Source organism: Corvus cornix, chromosome 8, assembly GCF_000738735.6.
Source record: "Corvus cornix cornix isolate S_Up_H32 chromosome 8, ASM73873v5, whole genome shotgun sequence".
Classification (NCBI taxonomy): Eukaryota; Metazoa; Chordata; class Aves; order Passeriformes; family Corvidae; genus Corvus; species Corvus cornix.
Genome location: NC_046338.1, coordinates 29,898,446 through 29,921,328, shown reverse-complemented (window position 1 = coordinate 29,921,328; position 22,883 = coordinate 29,898,446). Strand labels below are relative to the sequence as shown.

Here is a 22,883-nt window from a genome sequence, read left to right as displayed (position 1 = left end):
GCTTTATGAACCTCTGCAGCCATTTTGAACAGATTTTCATCCTCAACAGCTCACAGTCAGGCTTCTCTAATTTGGTTCAAGTCCAACGCTTGTAGTCAATACCTTCAGAGTAGCCTGACTTCTGACAGCAGAATCTTGGGTAGGGTAGAATATAAAAACATATTCTGTCTTGGTAAGCTTGATATACAAACAAAACTAATTTCTACCCCAATTCAAATGTATTGTACGCAGCACTCAGCAGACAAACCGCTTCTGAGCAAAATAAATAATATCTGAGCTTTGTTTGCATGATTATCATACAGTGATTAATTGGTTTAGTGCAATCGCTGTTTATAAAACAAATAATGAATTAGTGAGTTCTGGTAGTTGTTTGTTGATAATGCACTGTTCTTCTGTTTTAATTATTAGCTTGCACCCAAGCAGACAAAGAGAGAAAAGGTCACAGACGCACTTTCTTTAAAGATAGAAGGTGTGCGTGTAATTATACGAACACATATAAAAAGCAATAAAGTAATTATTTAATTCCTTTACTTGCCACACACTACTGCCATTCTTAACATTGCATTTTACTCTTCCTGTACAAACTCCCAGGTGAATGAGAAGCAACAAAGTCCATCCTTACCTTAATATTGCAAGCTTGTTCCATGAGTCTCCGGGCGTTCTCCTCAGCTCTGTACCTCTTGGGCAGCTGAACCCTGAAGAATTTTAAAGCTCCTTCAAAATCAGCTTGTAGAAGGTCCTCTTTGGAGGTCTGCAATTAAACACAGGGAACTACAGTAAACCCTGGGAACATGCAGTCATGCTCTTCTACTTGATTTGTCATTTACTGGATGCATTCCAGACCACCAATATTCACATTAGCTCAAAATCATCCTCCTTGAAATCAGCTCTCTTAACTCTGCTTCATAAAACAGAGGCTAAAGCCCATCCAAGGAATCCTTAGGCAGGGCAGCACAGAGGACTGCAACATGGGAATGGATTTTATCCTTCTATACATGCCAGGTAAGAAAGGGATTCTGGCTCAGCCTGTCAAGATGTCAGTGAGGAGAGAAACAAAACCCAAGCAGACAACAAAAACCTAGGAGAAATTATATTATTGCCTGGAAATCTTGTGCATTAGACCATTGCTGATTCGCCTTAGAAAGACAAAGTATATATATTTAATGCATGTAGAGCACAGACATGAAGAGCAGAAGCACATGATTCATACAAGGCATCAGCAAGTCAGTGTGCTGAAGTCTGTGACACAGTTTCTCAAAGAACCATGCCAGAAAATGTTCTACATGCTTATTTCTACATCTCCCACACTCCTGGACCTCTCAGTGGTATCAAGTCTAACAGGTCAGAAGATGTTACACATTCAGCATTAATCCACTCCTGCCACTGGCGGAGCAATGTGATTCACAGGGACAAATGTATTCCTCCTCCAGGTTACTAAGACCTGCACCAAGAGATTCAGAAGGTACCAAATCCCAAGCCTTGGGACAGTTCCTTTAAATGGTTCACAGAAGCTGAAGGTCCTGCCAAGACATTCAGGACATAATCTCAAAAATGTGTATTTCAAGGGTTTTAACCCAGAAAAGAGTAAACAAAACCTGTCAATGTAGGTACTTGTATGGTGGAGATCTACACTGTGTAATGTGTGTAACTGCAAATACCTCAGGAGCAGCACAGGCACTTTTGGTTCACTGCTGAATTAATTGCTCAAGTACCACCACCACCATTTCCATGTGTGCCAGCATTTCCATCTGGGCACACTCTGCTTTCTCACAAGTAAAAAAACACCCAGTGTCATTTTTTGCCTCATTGCACACAGTGGGTACATTACATACCCACTTCAAAGGGTCAAGGTTTGATGCTTAACTATGTTGTTATCCACTCAAATCCAGAGAATCCCACCAATGGCTTGGGTTGGAAGGGACCTTAAAGGCCACCTCATTCCAGCCCCCTGCCATGGGCAGGGACACCTTCTACTAGACCAGCTTGCTCCAAGCTCCATCCAACCTGGCCTTGGACACTTCCACAGATGGGGCAGGCACAGCTTCTCTGGGCACCCTGTGCCAGGGCCTCCCCACCCTCACACAGAAGAATTTCTTCCTAATATCCCATCTAAGACTGTCCTCTGTCCCTGGGAAGCCATTCCCCTCCTTGTCCTGTCACTCCAGGCCCTTTTCCAAAGTCCATATCCAGTTCTCTTCTTTCCTCACTGAGTTCACCCAAGTTCTATTTCATCCTCCCTTCATTCACTGCCAAAGAAGCTGCTGGGTCATCACTGTGGGGACACAGGAAAAGCTGCCTTCAGGATGCTGACCAGAAATGTTCACATCTGATATGATCATCACATCTGATCCTGTCCACAATCATTTGGCAGCCACACAGCTTGGCTGAGGCTCCATCAGACGAGGCCGACATGTTGACAGAACGCCGGGGCAGTTGGTATCCAATGAATTAGATCCACTATGGCCAACATCCCACTTCTCCTGGATCAGTTTTCCTGGGGTTATGAATGCTCTTGCCACACCTGAGGCCAGACCACTGTGTCATACCCCCAGTGGGCTGGCTGTTGGAAGGTGCCGAGTGTGGTGGGAACAGCTGGTCATGCCCAGCACCACCGCCAGACTCGTGCTGGAAATGAAGTGTTTCCAGGGAAGTTCAGTGGGTAACTGTGGTGGAAGAGCAGCAGAGGTTTCACAGGATCACAGAATCCTTACGGTTGGAAAAGTCCTCTAAGATCATCAAGCCCAACCACTTACCCAGAACTGCCAAGTCCACTGCTAAACCATGTTCCTAAGTGCCACGTCTGCACGTCTTTTGAATTCTTCCAGGGATGGTGACCCCACCACTTCCCCGGGCAGCCTGTTACAATACCTGATCACCATTTCACTGAAGAAATTTTTAGTAATATCCAATCTAATGGGTATTAGGAAAAGATTCAGTTTTGGTACCCAGCTCACAGAAATGGATCTCTCTTCCTTCGTTCTCAGCCGTGTTGGTAGCTGCCATCACTACACAATTCAGATTTCCCAGTTACGCTGCCAGTCTGCCTTCCTGGGATACTCCTGCACATCAGTCCTTTACTCTTCCCTGGGCTGTGACAGCCTCTCCCAGACTCCTCTGAAAGGAGGTGCCAACACAGCATGGAGCCCACGTGCCAGGGAAGCCCCCTGTGTTGCCCTGGGGTGCTCAGCTTCCACCGTGCCAGAGCCGGGCACGCTCCAAGCCCGCCTGGATGGCGCCTGCTTCCAGCAGGTGGGAGGTGTTTGCAATCCACACTCCTGGACAGTTGCTCCTAGCACAAAACAAACACCAAACATACTTTCTGCCAAAGTCTGAGCATTTTTTTAGGATTTTTGTATCCTAACAATTTACTATCCGATAAGGAATAACAAATAGTTATCCAAATTTGAAGCATGGATTCTTCCTAGAGATCCTAACTAGACTTTTTTTTTTAAACTTTGTATTTAATCTATTTTCCTTAAATTAACATAATGCATTGAGAGTTCTGGAATTCTTTTTAGAAATCAAAGGAGGGAAAAAACCTTCAAAAATGGTAATAATCAACCGCTGAATAACCCTGTGAACACTGATGCACCTACCCTTTACTTCTACAGCACATTTAAAAACAGGCAAAGAAATAAGAAAAAAAAAAAAAAGACAGAGAGGCACACATCAGAAAATGGCAATTCTATGTAAAACACTTAAAATCCGATTTAATTTTCCTAGGCCTCTGCTTGAATCCTTGTTATAATACTATCTTTAACAGTTCCCAACAAACTACACTTAATAAGCTGTAACTATTGACAAGTTCAACTTTTCAATGCTGAAAAATCTGTAGTCAATGAAAATCCCATAAGATCATGGAAATAAAGAACTTCTCTAACAGAGTTTGCTGAACTAAGACTATAGTTATGAAAACTGCAAACATCACATTGTACAGGTTGGTTAAATGAGTGACAGAGCCCAGGCTCATCAACTCCTTCTGCTTCACTGAATATTTTAATTTCTTTAAAATCATCTGTTCATCAAAATACTAGTTTCACTATTGAAATCACATGAAAAAAAGTGAAAAATAGAAATTTTGGCATCCCAAGATTCACATTTCTTCACATTTGGTGACTTTAATCAATAAATCATAAAGATGTCTCTGGAAACTTTTGGCAGCTGTCTGAGAGGCAGAGATTTGTAAATCCTTGGTAGAAGTCATTCAACTCCTGAAACTCACCAACAGCTGATTTCTCAACAGCTGGTTTCTCTTACTAAACCATCTGTAAGTTTAAGAGCTATCATTAAGGTTTGGCAGGTGCATTGTATTTTTGAGCATTTGGAACTTCAGGAAAGTTTTTATTATTCTAGATGTTACTTCAAAACAAACATATTTTTGATTAAAATCTATTTTTAAACCCAGGCAAACAAGGAAACTCAGTCAGAACTATAACCCAACGGCTCAGTTTGCCCTCTAGGGTTTGACTAAATATGTTCTCAAATGTCCTTACCACATGAGTTAAGTATTTCAATATAGTCATAAAATTATCTTAAATGGATGAGTTGAAAATAAGGACAAGCCCTTTCCCGAAAGTATTGGCAAAGCTTTCAAATCTAAAGGTAACGTTTGGAAAAACAGCAAAAGTTCAAAAAGTAAGAACAGAATTTGAGAGACTTCAACAACGTTTTTTTGTTTGTTTGTTTTTTTTTAGTAAATAATGTTCCTACTACTTTCCCCAAAATATGTAGGAAGCTGTGATTAAGGCAAAGGGAAAAGCCTTGGTTTTTTTTTCTTTAATTTAATTTCTCTGTCTTCAATTACTAATTCTGCAGCCTCATTTATTAATGACCCTCTCAACCAAAACTCCTATTCCCACCTGGGAACTAATGCAGCACAAGAAATTTTGGATGAACCACACTGCACTTCCCTAATTTAGTTCTTCCTCCTTCATACAAACAGATAAAAATTACTAATTTCCACTGAATTTTAGGTATATGTTTACATTTCTGTAGAATGCCAGTGAGCATAAACCACCTGTTTTACACTTTAATAAACGTGGCAGAAATGAGGCCAAGAAGTTAAAGACTGAAAAGAACCTGGCCATGCCTTACTATCCAATTTGCTTCTGGAAAATTCAAAATGTTTGGAAGTATCCTCCAATTTTTCAGAACATAGTATTTATATACATAAATACATATAACAGAAAAGTATCTACTTGTGTTTAATGCCTGTAACACAGAGATGTGGTTTTAACTCCTTAGAAAAGGGACGCAGTATGAAATCAAGGTACACAAGCTGTTGATTCCTAACCCACACTGCAGTGCTGCGTGGTGCACAACTGCTCTGTGCTGCCCTTTAACATGAGCCACAGACCTGGCAGCTGCTCAATGGCTCAGAGGATGATCCCGACCTTCTGGGCTGGATAAACTCGGGCTCCAGGCCTGGGGAAGTGTGGTGGACAAAACTGTGTGCTGCAGTAACATCAGAACACACTTCTAGAGCAATACAACAAACAACTCCTTTGCTGGCATCTCTTCTGTCCAGCTATAATATCAAACACTTCTCTTCCTAAATAAAATCCATGCTCTCTGTCACACACTGGTACAAAAATGCTGTGGGAAAAAAACCACCTCTGGGTTTATGGGCCGAGAGTTCGGACCCACAAATACAGCACTGATCTTGTGCACACTCAGTGATATCCCTCTGCTCAACACCTCAACCCTGCCTTTCTTTGTAGCTCCAAACTTACGTGGCAAAGTTCATTCTGCCACATAAAGAACTGATGCAGGTGGGTAAGAAAATCTCCTGGCTTCACCCACTCTGGGTGTAAACCCCCCAGAACGGGTGCTGTTCTACCTGCCCAAAAGTGTGCTCAGGTGAGGAGGTGATCAGAATTTTTCTAAGACTGGCATAAAGGTTCTAGATTGTATTTATCACATAACACTGCAATGACACATACTCTACCCATCCCAGGCATTTATCCCCAAAAGCACAGCAGAGACAGAAGCTATGCACATTGGGAAACAAAAAAAAGTTCTGAATTTTATGAAACACTGATGTTTTGAAGGACATTCAGTTCTGATTAAAGTACAAATTCTTGGTCCTCAGAGACTTCTCATTTTTAACATATTATCAGAACACAGTCTCTCCTTTCTGAAAAGGGTGTGTGTCAAAAGGGATGCATGTCAGGAGAGGTATACTCAGCTAATAAAACCTGACAGGGAATCACATTGACTCCACAAGTCAAGTCTCTCTCGTAACGCAAAGCCCTATTTGTATTATTTTGCCTTTTTCACACTCTTTCTTTCCTTTTTAATAAACATTACTACACCACTCAGCAAAGCCAAACTGCCTGGAAGATAAGGGATGTGAAATTGCCTGGTGTTCTCCACCTGGAGGGCCAGATACAAAGCCTGATTAAGGCAAGTGAAAAAGAGCAAGGTGGTTTTGTCTCTGCTTTCCTTATAGCTCATCACAGCACTATTCAGAGCGATTTGGCAGCCCTTGCCCAAGAAGCCAGCAGCAGGAGGAGTGTTTTGCTACACTGGGAGATAGCTGGAATAATGATAACACACCCAACAGCTCAAGGCACGCATCATCAGGGACTGGACTCAATTCTACAAGTGACTCTAGATGCCCAAATCCAGCTGCACTGTAGTGACCGAGGAGTTTGTGGATTTTTGATTTTTATTTGGCATCTCCCAGTGCAGGGACACGGTGGTCCAACCCCCCACACTGTTTGTACTGTTTGAACAGGCTGTAACATGCAGAGCACATGGATTTCTGGGAATACTGCGGAGCTCCGAGACAGACTCAGCAGTAGGAAAACACTGCACAGGTCACTGTGTATAACCACAATACAGGTATGGGAATAAAGGAGAGGCACCACAGGAAATGAGGGGGATCGGGCAAGGACTGTCTTCCCACGGATCACACAAAAATGCCATTCTGGCGTGCCAGGCCATGCTCCGAGCGATGCTCTGAGCCGCAGCCAGGCGTGGTTACAACACCCTGAGCAGACCCAGACAGGACTAGGCACTGACTCCCGGATTTGCCATGGTTTTGTGGGTTTGAGGCTGCTTCGTACAGCAGGAGAAATGATAAAAGCGTGTTTTCTGTGCCACAACATGGCACACCAACTGCGGGCACCCCCCACACAGACAGAATCTGCTATGATGGATGAAAACACCCTTAACAATTTATTTCCCAGATCGTTCTACACAGGTATTTTCAACTTTTTTACATACTGTCAACTGCCTTTTCAAAACCAAACACACAAACAGCCGAAAGCCACAATGCACCAACACAGCTTCATTTCTGATGAGTCTTTAAAGCCAGCCTGTGATGTCCAAAGTATAAAATCTGAAATGCTGAGCATTAATGCACTTTGCGTCAGTACCTAGAAGGTGACTGGGCACACTGCTTATCTGGAATCGTTATAGGACTGAGAACAAAAGCACTCAAGGATTTAGGGAAGATGGTTTTTTATAATTCAGCCCAGGTCGAGGATCCTTCAAGCTAGTAAAGGAGTGGCACTGGTCCCCATTAGCAGGACTAGTGTCCAGTCTCCTCGAGCTAACATGAGAAAGCAGGACTTGGTGCTTAGGAGATGGATTATGAGAAGCTGAGAAGAAAAAAATAAGAGCCCTCTCATCCCTCCTGGGGGCAGAGGCAGGGTTGGGAGGGAGAATGGCAAATTCCCAAGGAATTAATTTCATGAAAAGGTGATCTCACCGCAAGCAGCCGAGGCACAAAGAGGCGATGCCCCATGCCCAGAAGTTCCAGCACCCGACACGCGTATTCATTCACCAGCTTGCTCCTCTCGTCGTGCATGTCCTGGGACTTCTTGGCAGGTGGGGTGAGCTTGGCAGCCGGGCTTTTGCAAGGTACCCCCTCTTCCATGAGCAGTAAGTAGTAAGTATCCAGAGTGAGAAGAACAGGCTTTGTGAACGGCAATTTCCGAAAGTGCAAGATTAGGAGAGCCAGCCTCCAGTCTCTGGAATGGGTTCGGATGGCTGCTCCAGCAACGCCCCTGAGCCTCTCAGGAGGAGAAAAGCATCTTTGCTAAGAATCGAGGAAAAATATGATCCACCGTGCTGGCTCAGACAGAGTCCGAAGGAGATTTGAAAAACAAACCAGAGAAAACATGGATCTAAAAATGCACATAAAAAGCAGGAAAATGGCAGAGAATGAGCACAGGGAAGCTGGGCTGGGAGCAAAGCAAGGGCGAGCTGTGGGGGCTCAGTGCCCGCGGGGGTGTGCGGGAGCCGGGTGCGGCGGCAGGAAGGGCAGCAGAGCCCGGGCAGTGGTGAGGCTGCACAGAGAAAAGGATGAGCTCATTGCAATCCCTGCTCCGTGACCAGCGCTGCCGCTCGCTGAGCATCAGACACGAAGGGGTGGGAAAGAGGGGGCTGGGAGCAGGAGGAGGAGAAAGAGGAGGAGGAGGAGGGGGTGCCTGGGCACCGGGAGCCTCTCGGGGGAGAATGCCGTAATAAGAAACCAATGGCGAGCGTGGACAGCCGGGCTCCCACCCTGCTACCCTCCATCAGTTCTCTGCTGGGCTTGGGCTGTTGAATCCCAGCCCACAGCGCATCAGCTGCATCCTTGTACGCTCCGCAGCTGGGAGGGATCGGCCTCCCAGCCCATACAATCACTTGTACATTCAGTCTGCTTCCGAATGATGAAACAAGACGCGGTGTAGGTAGGGCAGGACACCCTCCCCTCGCCAATGGCGACCGGAGAGGGGCCAGGCAATGGGGATGCGCAGGCGGCGAGCAGCAGCGCACGGCTCCGGAGAGCCCGGCAAGCCACAGCCCGCCTGTGCTGCACGAAATGAAGCCATTCAAAAAACCATCACTTCCAGCGCCGTGCTCTCAGGAGGCACTGCTAAATCCGGAGCCCATGGGCAGAGAGGGAATGATGTCAGCACATGCGTTTGAATGGATTCTAGAAAACTACTGCACATTTGTAAGGCAAATGCAATGATGTCACACCTGGAATTGCCTGGCCGTCACCCTGTGCAGGAAACAGCCCACGTGCCTCTGCCATCTGCTAAAGGCAGCCAGGCAGGTGCTGCTCCATGTCACAGGTCTGGATTTTAGAAAGCACGTCTTTATGCTCTTCGTTTTTGATTTGCCTCATTATAGAATGGGGTATGTAACAGAACAACACCCATTTCCAATCGGAATGGACAGAAATATTCCACCTTTCCAACATAAAGTTTGTAATTTAAAACATTGTGAGTAGCTCTAAAAATCTAAACCACATTAATGGCAAACACTTCTGTAAATGTATATTTAAACTCTAAAAATCATTTGTCTAACATATCACAAAACCCCATATTTACTTAAAATACTAATACAAAGTAAATATCCATAGGATGGGGTCAATGATTTAAAATAAACATGTTAGTGAGTAGCTAAAATATGAAAATCATCCACATATTGTTGGCTTGAGGTGACACATGAAGGAGTTGGGAAAAGCGTTAAAGCAGGAGTCAGAGGTCAAAGGCAACACAAGGTGCCAAGTGAGGCCTCGAGGATGACGACACAGGATTGACTCAACTAAACCCCCCCAAATGTGCAGTAGTGAAGAGGCTGTTTAGCACAGACGGTGCTCTGAAAGCTGATTTAATCCCCTCAGGCTGCAAACCATCATTTTGCAGATGGAAATCTGCAAAGGCTACTGCAATTCTGCCAGGCTGAGGTTCAGGTACTCGCTGAGGGCCTTGTGGACAGAAGCCATCCATGAGTCTCTTCAGGACAAAGAACCCACAACCAACACACATTTCATTCCAGTTTAAGACTGTAGCCAAGGCTGTGATGGGAACGCTCCCATTCTTTCCAAGCTCCATCCGCACGCAGCTCCAGAGATTGGGGTTTATTGTTGTGCCTGTGACCCTGCCCACAGGGAACACCCCAGCACCCAACCCACCACAGGTTACAGCCCCAGACCACGTGTTTGTAGGGAAAGGGTGTAAAGGAAAGGAAGCAGCTTTGCCTATTCCTGAATTCTATTTTAGACTCATGCTGGTAAGCGTGATATCCTAGAAACATCGGGTTCTGCTTCTAGATGTGAATGAAAACTTTGCTTAAAACATTAAAAAGGACGAAATAAGAGCACTACAGCTGTGGGTGTTGGGAAGGAAGTTACAGAACTGATCAGGCACAGAGTCACCAGTGACTTGGGGGCAAAACAGGCAAGAGGATGGAAAATTCAGAGCACCAACAGTGTAGAAAGCCTTTAATTCTTTATTGTGTAAGTCAGACTTTAATCAGCTAATAGCTCTGATCCTTACAGAAATTCAGGTTTGGTTCATTTTGGGTAAGGTCTGGGCTTATGAAAAATGGAATTAACTGATTATTAAATAAAGTCTCTAAGTCTAAAAATCTGTAATAGGATCCAATAGTTAGAGGTTAAAACCAGATGAGTTGAGGTTATAAATGAGGCGCAAATTTTTAGGAATGAGGAAAATTAACTACAGGATTAGCTTCCCAAGAGATGTAGTCTACTACCATCATTATAGTTTTTACATCAGGCCTGGATTTTTTTTAGAAGAGGTCTCAAATACAAAAATTTCCAAGGCTTGACCAAAAAATCTCCTTAATTATCAGCTGAAATCAACTGTTCCATGTTTTTCAGCAACTCCTTTCACACAGTGTAACAGTGAACCATCATTCAGATTTTTATGCTTCCTACCACTCTTATTTATTTCCACATTCTCACTGAACACTACACCTTATTTTTATCCACGTCTGACCAGGAATCGTGATTTTTCCCTTCATGTATTCCACTGGATTACCGTCCCAAATTCTTCACAAAGGCCAGACTGAAGTGAGCCTAAAAACTAAAGACGGCCCAAAAGGTAGTAACTAAGTAACTGAGGCAGTAACTAAGATAGAACCTGAGGATAAACACGTATTACTGGTGCTTTGACTTCCACGTCATGGACTCTCTGGTCTTTTAAGAGCAGTTAAATTCTGTTTCTGGCCTTCCTATCCATGAAATGCCTGTTCATTCACACGGTTCTGATGCAGTTCAGAGCTGCTCAGACTTACACAGCTGAGGTTCCCTGAACTCAGAAGAAACTAATGCCAAAATAGTCTCAAAGTAAATAAAACCATACAGGATATGACATGAAATTATCTATATTCTGTACCAAGATATCAAGGATCTTGACGAGCAGTCCATTACAACTCTCTGTATTTTAAAATATTAAATCTCTGTATTTTAGTGGCAAAAATGACTATGAAAAGCTAAATAGACTAAAACAGGAAGAAAAAAGAAAAAGTTATCTTTCAAGTCTGCTCCTGTAAAAGGATAAGACATCCAGCACCAGAACAGCTCTGAAAATCCATGAGTGACATCACGGCCACCGTAAGAACTTCACCTCTTATCAGAAATTACTCTGTCCTTTCTGTTCTTCAGGGCTAATTACAACTGTGTAATCTGGATTTAGCGAAGAGAACACAGAAAACCAACTAATTTCCATGGCAGATTCCAGCAGTGATCCATGCTGGTTGGGCTGTTCTTAAATGGCTTGGAAAGAGGGTGAAGGATGAGATGACAGTGTCTGCAGATGCTCCTAAATTATTCAGGGGTTTAAAACCAGGGGTTACAATAAAGAACTGCAGAAGGGTCATAAAAGACTGAGTGACTGGGCAAGAGAACAGCCAAGGAAAGTCAATGCAGATGAATCTAAATGGATGCACATGGAGAACAGCAGCAATTTTCCACATAAAGGATAGACTGTGAGCTGACAGTTGCTACTCAGGAACGAAGCTTGGGACTCACTGTGGAGAGTTCTATGAAAGCATCAGATCAGTGCACAGTGGAGACCAACAAAATGCATCAGATGGTAGGAATTAACAGGAAGAGAACAGAGATCTAAACAGAGAACGCCATTGTTTCCAGTGGAACTTCATGGGCGATTCCCCTCCAGTATCATGCATTACTCTGGTCCCCCCATCTCAAAAAGGAGGTAAGAGAGATGGAGAAGTATTTAGAGAGAATCTCCAAAGGAGGAGATAAAACCAGACTATGATTATTAAGCCTGGAAAATAGGAATTGATGAGGGATATGTAGACTTTGAAAGTCCTGAGTGGTGTGGAGAAAGTCAAGAGATACCATGTGTCCAAACTGCCTGATGACACAGAACCTTATGTGAAAGTCACAGGTGGCAGGTCCAAAGCAAACAAAATAATCATTGAACTGGGAAAGTCTCTGGGGCTACTCACTGACGTGTTCAAAAAGCCAACAAAAAAAGCCACCGAGTAACAATCCGTGCAGAATTATTAAACATGAGATACCACTTCTTTCTCCTTCTTCTTCTCTCTTTTTCAAGACATAAATTGCCAGAGGCAAAAGAAAAGAGTATTAATGTCCTGTTCTTAGAAGTCTTTCCCCTGTATCTGCTGCTGGCAGTGAAACACTGGGGTAGACAGGCCAGTACAAGTCTGGGCTGGAATGACAATTTGGATGTTTTCATTCACTTCAATTACATACTTGGAGAAAATATTTTCCCACAGAATGCTAAGATTTGCTAGGTACATGAGATATCCACACTCTATTTAAATGATATTAAAAATAATAATAAACATCACAGTTTCAGTCAGAACTGTATGTAACCCTAAAAACACCATCTTCACTTTCCAACATGTAGAAATTACCAACACATGATATAACAGGAGGAGTCATTAATATCTGCATCAGGGTTCAGTGCTGCTAAAGAAATTCAGGTCAACAAATTTCATGTTATTTTCTCTGCTATCAGTCTTCTTTTTGAAAAGAGAGCATGTCTCCACCCTCAAAATTCAAAACTTGTGCTGAGCATTCACCTAACAGGAACAGAACTGATTTTAAGGGTGAGGAGGAGATCAAATGGGCTAAGAGAGTAACTAAGCAGGACAGGATGGATTTTCAAGACACAAATAAATGTGGAGTTTTAAAAATGGAAAACTGGTTATATTAATTCTGGAAAATCAGTGGTCTGGAAGTTGGATGATTCTGGACATTTTCAGGCACAGATGTCTCTTTCTAAAGAGAGCATCTCCAGCAAGTCACCCAGGACAGGTTTTTGGGATAGAGTGAGTGGGTCTAGGGGAAGAATTATTCAGCCCAGCAAAACTTAAAATTTAAGGACATCTTCTATTTAGGAACTAGAAATACAAAACCAGTTATCTGAGAGCCTCTGAAAGCCTGAATTTCTTGTGCTCTGCTCAATGCAGAAGGCCTTACAAGAGAATAGATGGTTCTGATCTCTAGCTCCAAAGAGCCAGGATCCTCCTCTCTTCCCTCAGCTCTTACCCTGGGACCAGCTACATGAAGAAGCTATAAAAAAGGGGGTATAAAACCCCCGACATCTCTTTTGCCTTGGATTCTAATGTGGACATTTCTGCTTTTTTCTTGAGAAGAGCCTTTTGAAAATGTAATGCAATTACAGAGTGGCCTAAACCAGCTCACCTAGAACCAAAGCCAGCTCTGGCTGGAAAGGAGCCCTGCTTGTCACTTCATCAACTACTGGCTTAAAGCAGCGCTGACTTAAAAATCAGTTCAGGCTCCTTGAGCCATTGCAAATGCAAGGAAAGAACAGAGCAAGAACCAACCAACCATATTAACTCTTTGACACAAGGCCTAAGTCACATTATCCACAGTCTTAGTGCACTTTTCATCTGATGCCTCTCAAAAAATTGCAGTGATTGCCACTATTTCATTCCTGACTCAAAGACAATTGACATTTTTAATTATCTGCATTGGCAATACACGAGTTTTACCTAAAACAAGCACTGGTGCATCTTCACTGGCTTCAGAAGTTTAGCCAGTAAGACTATACAAAATTTCTGTAAGATATGGAAGAAGTTGATTGCTCAACTTAAGCTTCTTCTTCTATTGCTTGCTTTCAAAGGACAGATGAAACTGATTTCCTTACTTGCTGTGATGACTTGAACCCTTTGGGATTTTCCTTCTTCATCTCCTTAAAAGACAACACTACTTTTGAAACATTAATGCCCCAGGCTAGATTGAGGCAAGTGATAATTTCAGAAGCAGATGATAAAGGGAGGCACAATCCCAAGGGATGTCACACTGGTCACTTCAGTTTCCACTGGCAGCCACACATCCCTGAGGGAATGGGTAGAACTTCTCCAGGATCAGCAGGATCTAAGGTGCTCAAAAACAGATGACTGCTCTGACTACCTCTGCTTCTCACCAGCAGAAATTTTTGAATTGTGCCTTGAACACAGAATAAAATTTCAGATCTGATTTTAAAGTTCTGGTGCAAGCAGTAATTCAGGAGAGAACTGAGGGGCAAAATCTGAGAGGGGTGAGGTCAGATGTCTGCCCAAGGAAGAAAGAGTGAAAAAAGAAAATCTACAATTGATTGTGTGTTCCTTAAGAATTGAAATGTAAATGTATACAGAAGTACAGCACAATTTTATTGAAAATTTGTGCTCTTACACAAGTTCCCTTCTAAGGTGGGGAAACAGTATTTGTGGAACCTTCTGGTCAGTCAGGACTAGTATTTCATATAAGCATAAGAGCACAACACGGAGTTATCAGAACAAACAGATTCTTTAGAAATAAGGAAACACAACAGGAATACAGAAAACGTGATGTGGCCTCTCTCAGAGATCCAGTCACCTCGGGAGGTGACGCAGAAGAGAATGGCCAAGATGCTCTGAGTTCAAGAACACTGAGAACACTGGGTTATTTAATAAACCATGTGAATGGTATCTGTCGTGGGTTCGGTTTGTAACCGGGCAGAAACACCAATTTAGTGTAGTGGTTTGGTCCAAAATACTCATTACTGTTTATCTTCTGTGAGATAAGAATTAGGAGAAATGCAAAGCAGGCACCAAACTTGAAAGACTATAACGAAGTTTATTAACAGACCTAAAAGAGGAAAAAAAAAATTATACCACCTTCAGAGCTCTCCTCCTCCCCCCACCTTCCTCCCTTCTCCCACTGACAATGTAAAAAGACAACCCTTAAGATGTTCAGTCTGTTTACCACTGCCATAATAACCTTGTTCAGTCCATTTAGAAAGAGAAGTCTCTTCTTGCTCATGCTATGAAAACAGTATCACAACGAGACAGCCGCCCACTTCCAAATATTGTTCAGTCCATTTAGGAAGAGGAGTCTCTCTGCCTGCGTGTGAGTCCCTTCCCACGACTTACAGCTTTTCCCACAACTGCTTTCGAGGGTCCACTCTTGAAGTTTTTTGGGGTACAATTTTAAGGTTGAGCCGTTCAGAAACAAAAACAGAGGCCCTTCTCCTTCCGTGGGAGCAAAGGGTCTTCCTCATCTTCATCTTTAGGACTATCTCTGGGAGCATCTCTAGGAACTGAGGTTTTCTCCTTTCCCGTTTGGAGCAAAAGTCCTCATCTGGTCCATCTCTAGCAACTGAGGTTTTCTCCTTTCCCATTTAGAGCAAAAATCCTCATCTGGTCCATCTCTCCCTGTCCAAACTTCTCATGAAATTACAGCTGCGGCAGCATCTGCCTATCTCAGCGCAGGTGCTTTTGCTCGCGGGTTGAACACTCCACCCCCCAGATCTTCATGAAATTACAACAGGATACTCTGATATATCATAGCTTCACAACAGACTTTCAGCTTTAAGCATCTCCTCTCTCTCTTCCCTCAGGTTTTCAGCTCTTCACAGCAATAAAAGGGTTAATCTCACCTCGGCCTTGCAGCTTTGCAGCTGGAATGTTGAATTTTTCTTATCGCAGTGGAGAGGGGGGAGAGGCCGAGCCGCTCCGGCTGCCCACGGCAAGGCAGTGGGGGGGGTTCCATGGCTGGAACAGGTCCATGGCTCCAGGATGGCCGTGGCCCGGCCCGGCCTGGCCCAAGCAGGGCCTGGCTGGGCCCGCTGGCCCCCACACGGGCCCTGCAGCCACCTGTGCCAGCGCCGGAAACGAGAGAGAGCTTGGGGGGGAGTTTGTCTATTCTTAAATGTGGATCACAGAGGTGGTCACAACTTTAAGTGGCTCAGAGAATTGTCCATATTCAAACTGGCCAGCTGATAGGTTCTGTCAGGTCCCAGAGGAAGCTGTAAGCACCCCTTAGCAAGGACATCCCTTCCGGGACTATGCTTGCTAACCTATGACAGTATCTATAAACACTTCAAGGTGATAAAGGCAAGTGTGAGTGGTGCTGGAAGGGGACTGTTTTAGCTGAAGGACAAAGCTGATGTAAGAGTAGCTGAGGGTAAAATGATCGGCAATAAAGTTAGTCAGGACTAAGAGAAATGGCCTTCGACCAGCAACACTGAAAGCTGCTGCCACAGGTTCTGAAATAGATGCTGCATCACATAATGGCACAACAGAGCAGAGGAGCAGTTCTTCAGCCCAGGAGGTCCTTTTCAGTCCAGATATAGAATGAAATAAAGATAATAAATAACCCTCCTTATCCAAGGTAATTTTGACACATTGTCTTTTAAAATCTACATCTGCCATCCCTGCCATTGTAATTGGGATACTGCTCCCTGGTGTCTGGGACCCTGACTGACACAGAGAGCTTTGAGACTGAAAGGTGCCAGCAGAAATAACCAAGAAACACAACTGTCCTGTTTGTGCAATCCTCAGTTATCTCCTGATAACATGCAGAGAGGAGGAGTGTCAGAACTCCCAAGCCCCGCAGAAAATGCTGCTCACACTGCCCTGAGTTCAAGGGATGATGTGTAAAAGTGATGGGTTTAAGATATTATGGGTACCAAAGTGAATCTCTGTAAGATAAGAAAGCACTGGCTGGAAAACACAAGCAGTAACAAACATGTTTCTATTTCCTCCCCATTTTCTTTTCAGTATTATAAACCCTCCTGATCATAACTAGGGCTTTCCTCTAGCATTAAGCAACACATTTTGTAACAGTCACACAGATTAAACCTCAGTAAGGCAAATATTGAGCTTAAATGTTACGAATCACACGCTCTGTGAGTAGATGAACCCTCAAACAGAAAGGTTTGGACATGGACCTACTTTAAAAGCCTCTTGTTCACTCTTGCATTTCCAGTGACCATGTGCTCTTCCCTGCCTTTTCAGCAATTAGCAGCCACAAGAGCATTGAATCCAGAGCCTGAATTCTACACAATCATGTATTTTAATTCTTGCCTCAGTTTGCTATTTCCGAAATAAAGTGTGCCTTTAGCTAGTTTTGCCAAGTTGAAGATCATAAACAAAAGATTTAAGAATTAACCAGTGAAATCCCTCTGGTGACCAGGGACAGGACCCGAGGGAAGGGCTGGAGCTGTGCCAGGGGAGGGTCAGGCTGGATATCAGGGAAAGGTTCTTCCCCCAGAGGGTGCTGGGCACTGCCCAGGCTCCCCAGGGAATGGGCACAGCCCCAAGGCTGCCAGAGCTCCAGGAGGGTTTGGACAGTGCTGCCAGGGATGCACAGGGTGGGATTGTTGGGGTGTCTGTGCAGGGCCAGGGGTTGGACATTGATGGTTCTTGGGGGTCCCTTCCAGCTCAGGACATTCTATGATTCTGTGAAATACTAAAATAGGAAAGAAAGCTTAGAATTGATTTCTTTTTCTTAGCATATGTGAAGATTTTAATGCTTTTCATTTCCAACAAAGAAACAAACTCGTTGATGACACAAGGGATTATTAGGAAGTATGCTGGTGCTGGAATGGTAGATTTTCCTCTGTCATTCTCAATTAATTGTCTTAATTGGGATTTTTTAAAATGAAAATATCAATGCTGTTTGTTGAGTTGTTTTAAACCACAGATTTTTGCTGTCTTTTTCCACACCGGGGCTCTTCTCACACACCAGTGCTTCACTACATTTTCCACTGCTCAGAAAATGAGAGGTGAGGAATTAGATTTTCTCCCAGCTCAGGTTCCTGAAGGGTAATTCAGATGCAGTCCCTACGTGATGCAAGCCAGTGCCTCCCAGTGTAAAACAGTGCCACCAGCTGGGGACCCTGAGCAGGCTGTGAAGCACATTTGGATGCTACAGAAAAACAACCTGTTTCCCTTTGATAAGAAATCAGATTGATGCCCAAACGATGGCTTTCACAGCTAAAGAGCTTTAATCCTCTAGCTGTTCATTGCTGCAAGCACACTCGGAACGTGGGAGAAGGAAAGAGGAAGGATTCCTGCGTGTCTCAAATGTTTATTTTCTGAGGATGGCTGCACCAAGGTTTCACAGGTAACTGGTCACAGAATTGACACTGTCATTTCCAAACGAACAAATATTCACTGCAAGCACCAGCAGCTGGAACTGTGAGACACAGCACTGAGTACAAGAGAGCTCCAGATAAAAGCTTCTCTTCCACTGCTATTTAATGAGGGATTTGGATGCACACACTCCACTAGAAGCAAGGAAAACGGCATTTACACAATAAAGACTCCAGTATTCCACTGATGAAGGATTCCCTTATCCAAATTTCAAATAATTCAAGAGATTGTGGGTGAGAGAATAATCGCTCTGTTTTAAGGAAGAACAAATCCTTAGGAGTTGTTTTCATTCACTTCAGAATCAGAGACAAAAACTGTGTTTGAAACACAGTTTTTAAGGCAGTTTTTCTGCAGCATACTCAGGTTCCATAACGTGAAAAGAGCAGTACACCAAACCACTTTGCTCCTAATGATTAGGAGAGATTATGAACACATTTATAAATAGAAAAAAAAAAATACTTCAGTTCTTAACTATTTTCTTCCCTAACAGAAGAGCAATTCTTGCTGAAAGCAAATTATAATGCTAATTCAACTGTATGTAAGCACCAGCTCCATCTCCATGCCACGATGGAACTGTGCTCTCAGGTGACTCTTTCTGACTTAGAATCTTATCTTTCTTACCTCAATTTTCTTTGTACTTGTTTTTGGCTGCACTACAGAAATACTTTCTCAGGGTAACACCTCCTTTACCATTTATTTAGTGTCTGTTACTGCTAGAACAGGCAGCTACAGCATGCACACACAAGAAGAACTGCTATAACTGCTACAAGCAGAATTAAACCCAACTCTTACACTTAGAAAATCGTTATAAATAAGAGTGACAAATTACTTCACTGAATTTTCCTCCTCTGGAATATCCAAACAGAAATGTTCAACTGGAGAAGCAGCATGTCATGGGGTATATGATAAAATGAAAAGACCGAACACTTGTGGTTAAAAGAACCACTTGTGGGCTAATTATTCAACAGGAAAGAAAATCCTTATTTGCTGTATGACACCCATGAATTCTTTCCAAAGTTGTATTTTCTAAACAGTTGCTCTGCTGCTAACCTTGGTTCAACCCTTCCCTCTGACAGCAGCAGGAAATGTAAAGCAGGTGGTCCCTAAGCCATCCTTCATAACTAAATTGAACTGTAAGTTCTCCTTTGCTGAAAACCTGATCAGCCATCTTCAGCTCTGCGCAAGTACTCTTCCTCTTATCTCTTCTTTAGTTTAAAGATCCATAAGTTGGTACCTCTGCCTCTTCCCAGAAGCTGTTCCTGCTATGATGGCAGCCAACCTGCTGGGTGTTGGCTGGGCGCTTCCTTTCCCTTCCTCACTATCATGGCATAACCTAACAGATTTCCCATTATTCATACTGGCCTTGAAAACTGGAATATTAACAAGCTCTCACAGCTGCAAATAAAACATGAAACAGGAAGAAAAGAGCACACACTTCCCTCCCCCCTGTTTACAAATTTCGATTTGTGTAGGAGCACTTCCCTGGAAACAGATATTAAACCAATCTCCTGTTTATAGGAGCCTTCATTAAATACATGCACTCAAGTAGAGAGTCACGACCCCATTGTCCACAGGAGCTGTGTAAAGCACAGGTGATGCTGGACATTTCCTCACCATAAGGACAGACACTAGCTCCTGCCTACACCACAGCACTTCACTGACATCACCTGCCCTCAAGTTGGACTCGATGATGCTTTGGGTCCCCCCTTCCAACTCAGGAGATTTTATGATTCTGTGACAATATACATGTTTGGAAATTTCAAATGGCTCTGTTCGCAGCAGCATATGGATGTATATTCCCAGTGTGGAGCACTGCTGCCATAGGATTTTGTGCCATAGAAGCTGAATCTCTGAGAATTACTCATTGCTGAAGAACTCCATCGGTAGGTGTTTGCTCTTTCTAGGAAAACGACAAGGAAATCCCACTGGAGGACCAGCAACAGTCCAGTGGTTCTAGTCTGCATCCCCATTCTGGGGTGGTTGTGTTAGCAGTGACAGGTTGTTCTACCCTGAGCTTCAGCCTAAGTTATTTCCTGGGAATATCACTGAACTCGGGGTGTCATCTCAAATTCCTTACTGTGTGCTTGCATGAGGGCTGGATTTGAACTAGAGCCAGCTGGTGGAGGCCAGGGCAGATTAACTTTGAGCTCACCTTGCTGCAGCCAAAGGGCCAGGTTTAGTTGTTCAGATAATGCTGAGTCCAGGCCAGAGACAGAAGTTCCAGTATTAGAGAAGATTTCTATTCCTCTCTCAATGTCACAAATCCATTTGATACCAATCAATCACGTTTTATACAAAAGAACCCACACACAAAATTGGTATGCTGTGAAATGAATCTGAATTGTTTTCTTAATAGTAACTGAGACATTTAAATCTTCAGACTGCACCCCTTGTTCCACAGGCTTTATGATATAATTAAGTTTAATAAAAACATCTATCATGAGTACAATTTTGAAGACACCTCTACCATAATGGATGTGTCTCCTTCACTCCCTACTACAGAAGTCCCACTATTATTGGAACTATTATTTTATAATATATCCCACTAATTTATAACTATTTTATAATCATATCCCACTATTAGTCCTTTAGACATGATACATTAAGATAAAGAGTACATCTATGTTTTAGTTTAATAAAACAAAATAAATTTAAAAAAAATAACTTACCTTTAAAAGAGCCAAAGCCACATGGAAGATTATGTTCATACCCTGAAAATAAGAGGGAAGAGACTTCAATCAGTCCCAGCATATGAACCTCTTTTCATACTTATCATTTGTGGCATCAAAATCCAATGCTGTAAGTCCCTAGGGAATGCTTCCCTTTTCCTGCCACACTTCCCAGGTGCTCATTAAAGCCTTGGGGCACATTTCCAAACTCCCATGCTGGGGGAGATGATGGCTCCTTGGGGCTTTGGGAGCCTCCAGTGAGTCAGGTGCTATGGATGTGACACGCTGTCTGTCCCCGCTGTTGTTTCAGTGCTTGTCAATGCTGGCTTTCACAAACAGTGCAGGATATTGCCATGAGCAGGGCATCAACAAAATGTAATAAATAGTCCAGGTGATAGGATTTTGGTCAAGTAAGCAAGTTTAGCTATGATTTATCATGCACAATCTTTCATACTCAAACTGTGAAATAAGCCCCAAACGTAACAAAGACAACCCCACAAGTACACAAGGCACCTTCTTTTACTGCATTTAGTCAAAAGTCAAAACTATTTCAAAGCTAAACAAGCTGCTAGCTGTATCCAGAGGCTGCTTGCTGGTTTGCAAAAGCTGGAAATACCAATGTAGAGAAATGCATTCAGTGAGAAATCAAAGGACAATACACATTTATTTGAAGATTAAAGAAAGTCTGCAGCCTACATATGTTGATAATTTAAGATTATAAATAGCTTTGTCTTCATCCAAATATGAAAAATACTACATCCAGTTCTCATTTGCTGTACCATGTACTTGGTGTTCAGACTGTTTTCCTCGGTTTTCCAAATCCTCTTGCCTTCTTTAATGGCATGATAAATCCTTCCTTACAATGGCTCCCAGAGCTGGTATCTAGAAATACCTCAATACATTTGCACACAACTAATGCTGCAATTATATTATACTGTTGTGGGATAACAGCAAGACTTTTGACAAGGCAACGTTCTCCAAGCAATTTCTGCTTCCTCAGTTGAGTGTTTTTCCAATCCTCTTCCTGAAAGCCTGAGACCGTGTTTCTATAAAAACTAGCTTTTATAAAAATGTGCTGAGACTTTACAGAAGCTTTCTTGGGAATAAACTGTATTTTTTACATCTATAGTATGGCGCCTTGAAGGGATTGTACCATTAATGAGCGCTGGAAATGCTGCAACATCAGACATAATGAATATTGCAACACTGAATTACTTTGCAGTTCACTGCATTATCATTGCGATAACAAACCGGTTTTTCCCACTAGAGGTCACAATTGCAGCAGGACTGAATCTTGCTTCATCACTAGAAACCCTTCTTCCAAACGGGAAAACAATTACTTCAAGTTATTTGGCTTTATGTACTTCTTTTAAATTTAGGAAAATTTAGAAAAATAGAAGTCTGGTTTTGACTTTCCTTCATGACACTGATAATGCCAGCAGTATTACAGATAACTCCAGCAGCAGTAAAATAAGTTCACAGTACTTTCAAGCTTATTTCAAATATTAATCTGAAGTCCACAGTTAATTGCACACAGCCATGCCATTCACAACTTCTACTGTCTAGCAGAGAGGACTGACCTGAACATACGAGCTATAAATGAGAGAGGAGTATCTGCAAGCCATCACAAACACTGCATTTTATTCTTAGCAAACTGATCAGATTTTGTTATGAGGAAGAGTACTACTTCTAATAGCTGGACTACTGAGGAATTAATGTCCTGTGTATTTTCTGGCACAACCAAAAAGAAATGTGTACACCAGTTCTCATTTATTTTCTAAATATTTTTTTTTTTTTCTGTCTGCCTGAAACAAACGCTGTTCCTGAATTCAGATGAATCAAACTCTCTCCTGGTACTCCTTTCATACCATCACTCTTCATATGGACAGCAATTGCAGCAGAAATAGGTTTCCACCTGCCTTGAGAATCCCCATCTCCTTTTGAAGCCCCACCAGGCAATGGGCAGCTCACAGACCTGCTCCTGTTATTTGAGGTAGCTTGTTCAAGGCTTAAGCACCCTAAAATCAGAACATGAAAGGACTTCAAACCTCC

General features: G+C 42.9%; 1 protein-coding gene across 8 annotated transcripts in view; it reads right to left on the bottom strand.

The window, feature by feature from the left end:
• The window catches only part of RABGAP1L (RAB GTPase activating protein 1 like), a 243,198-nt gene that overhangs the window by 64,352 nt on the left and 155,963 nt on the right, over window positions 1-22,883 (bottom strand). For 7 of the 8 annotated variants that reach the window (XM_039556022.1, XM_039556018.1, XM_039556017.1 and 4 more), the window contains 2 exons: window positions 20,832-20,873; window positions 623-751 (listed from right to left, as the gene is read on the bottom strand). In XM_039556022.1, the coding sequence (XP_039411956.1) occupies window positions 623-751; window positions 20,832-20,873 (171 nt within the window). Of the gene's footprint in view, window positions 1-622; window positions 752-7,717; window positions 8,449-20,831; window positions 20,874-22,883 lie in introns of those variants that run through there. The other variant, XM_010406332.4, reaches the window with a different exon arrangement.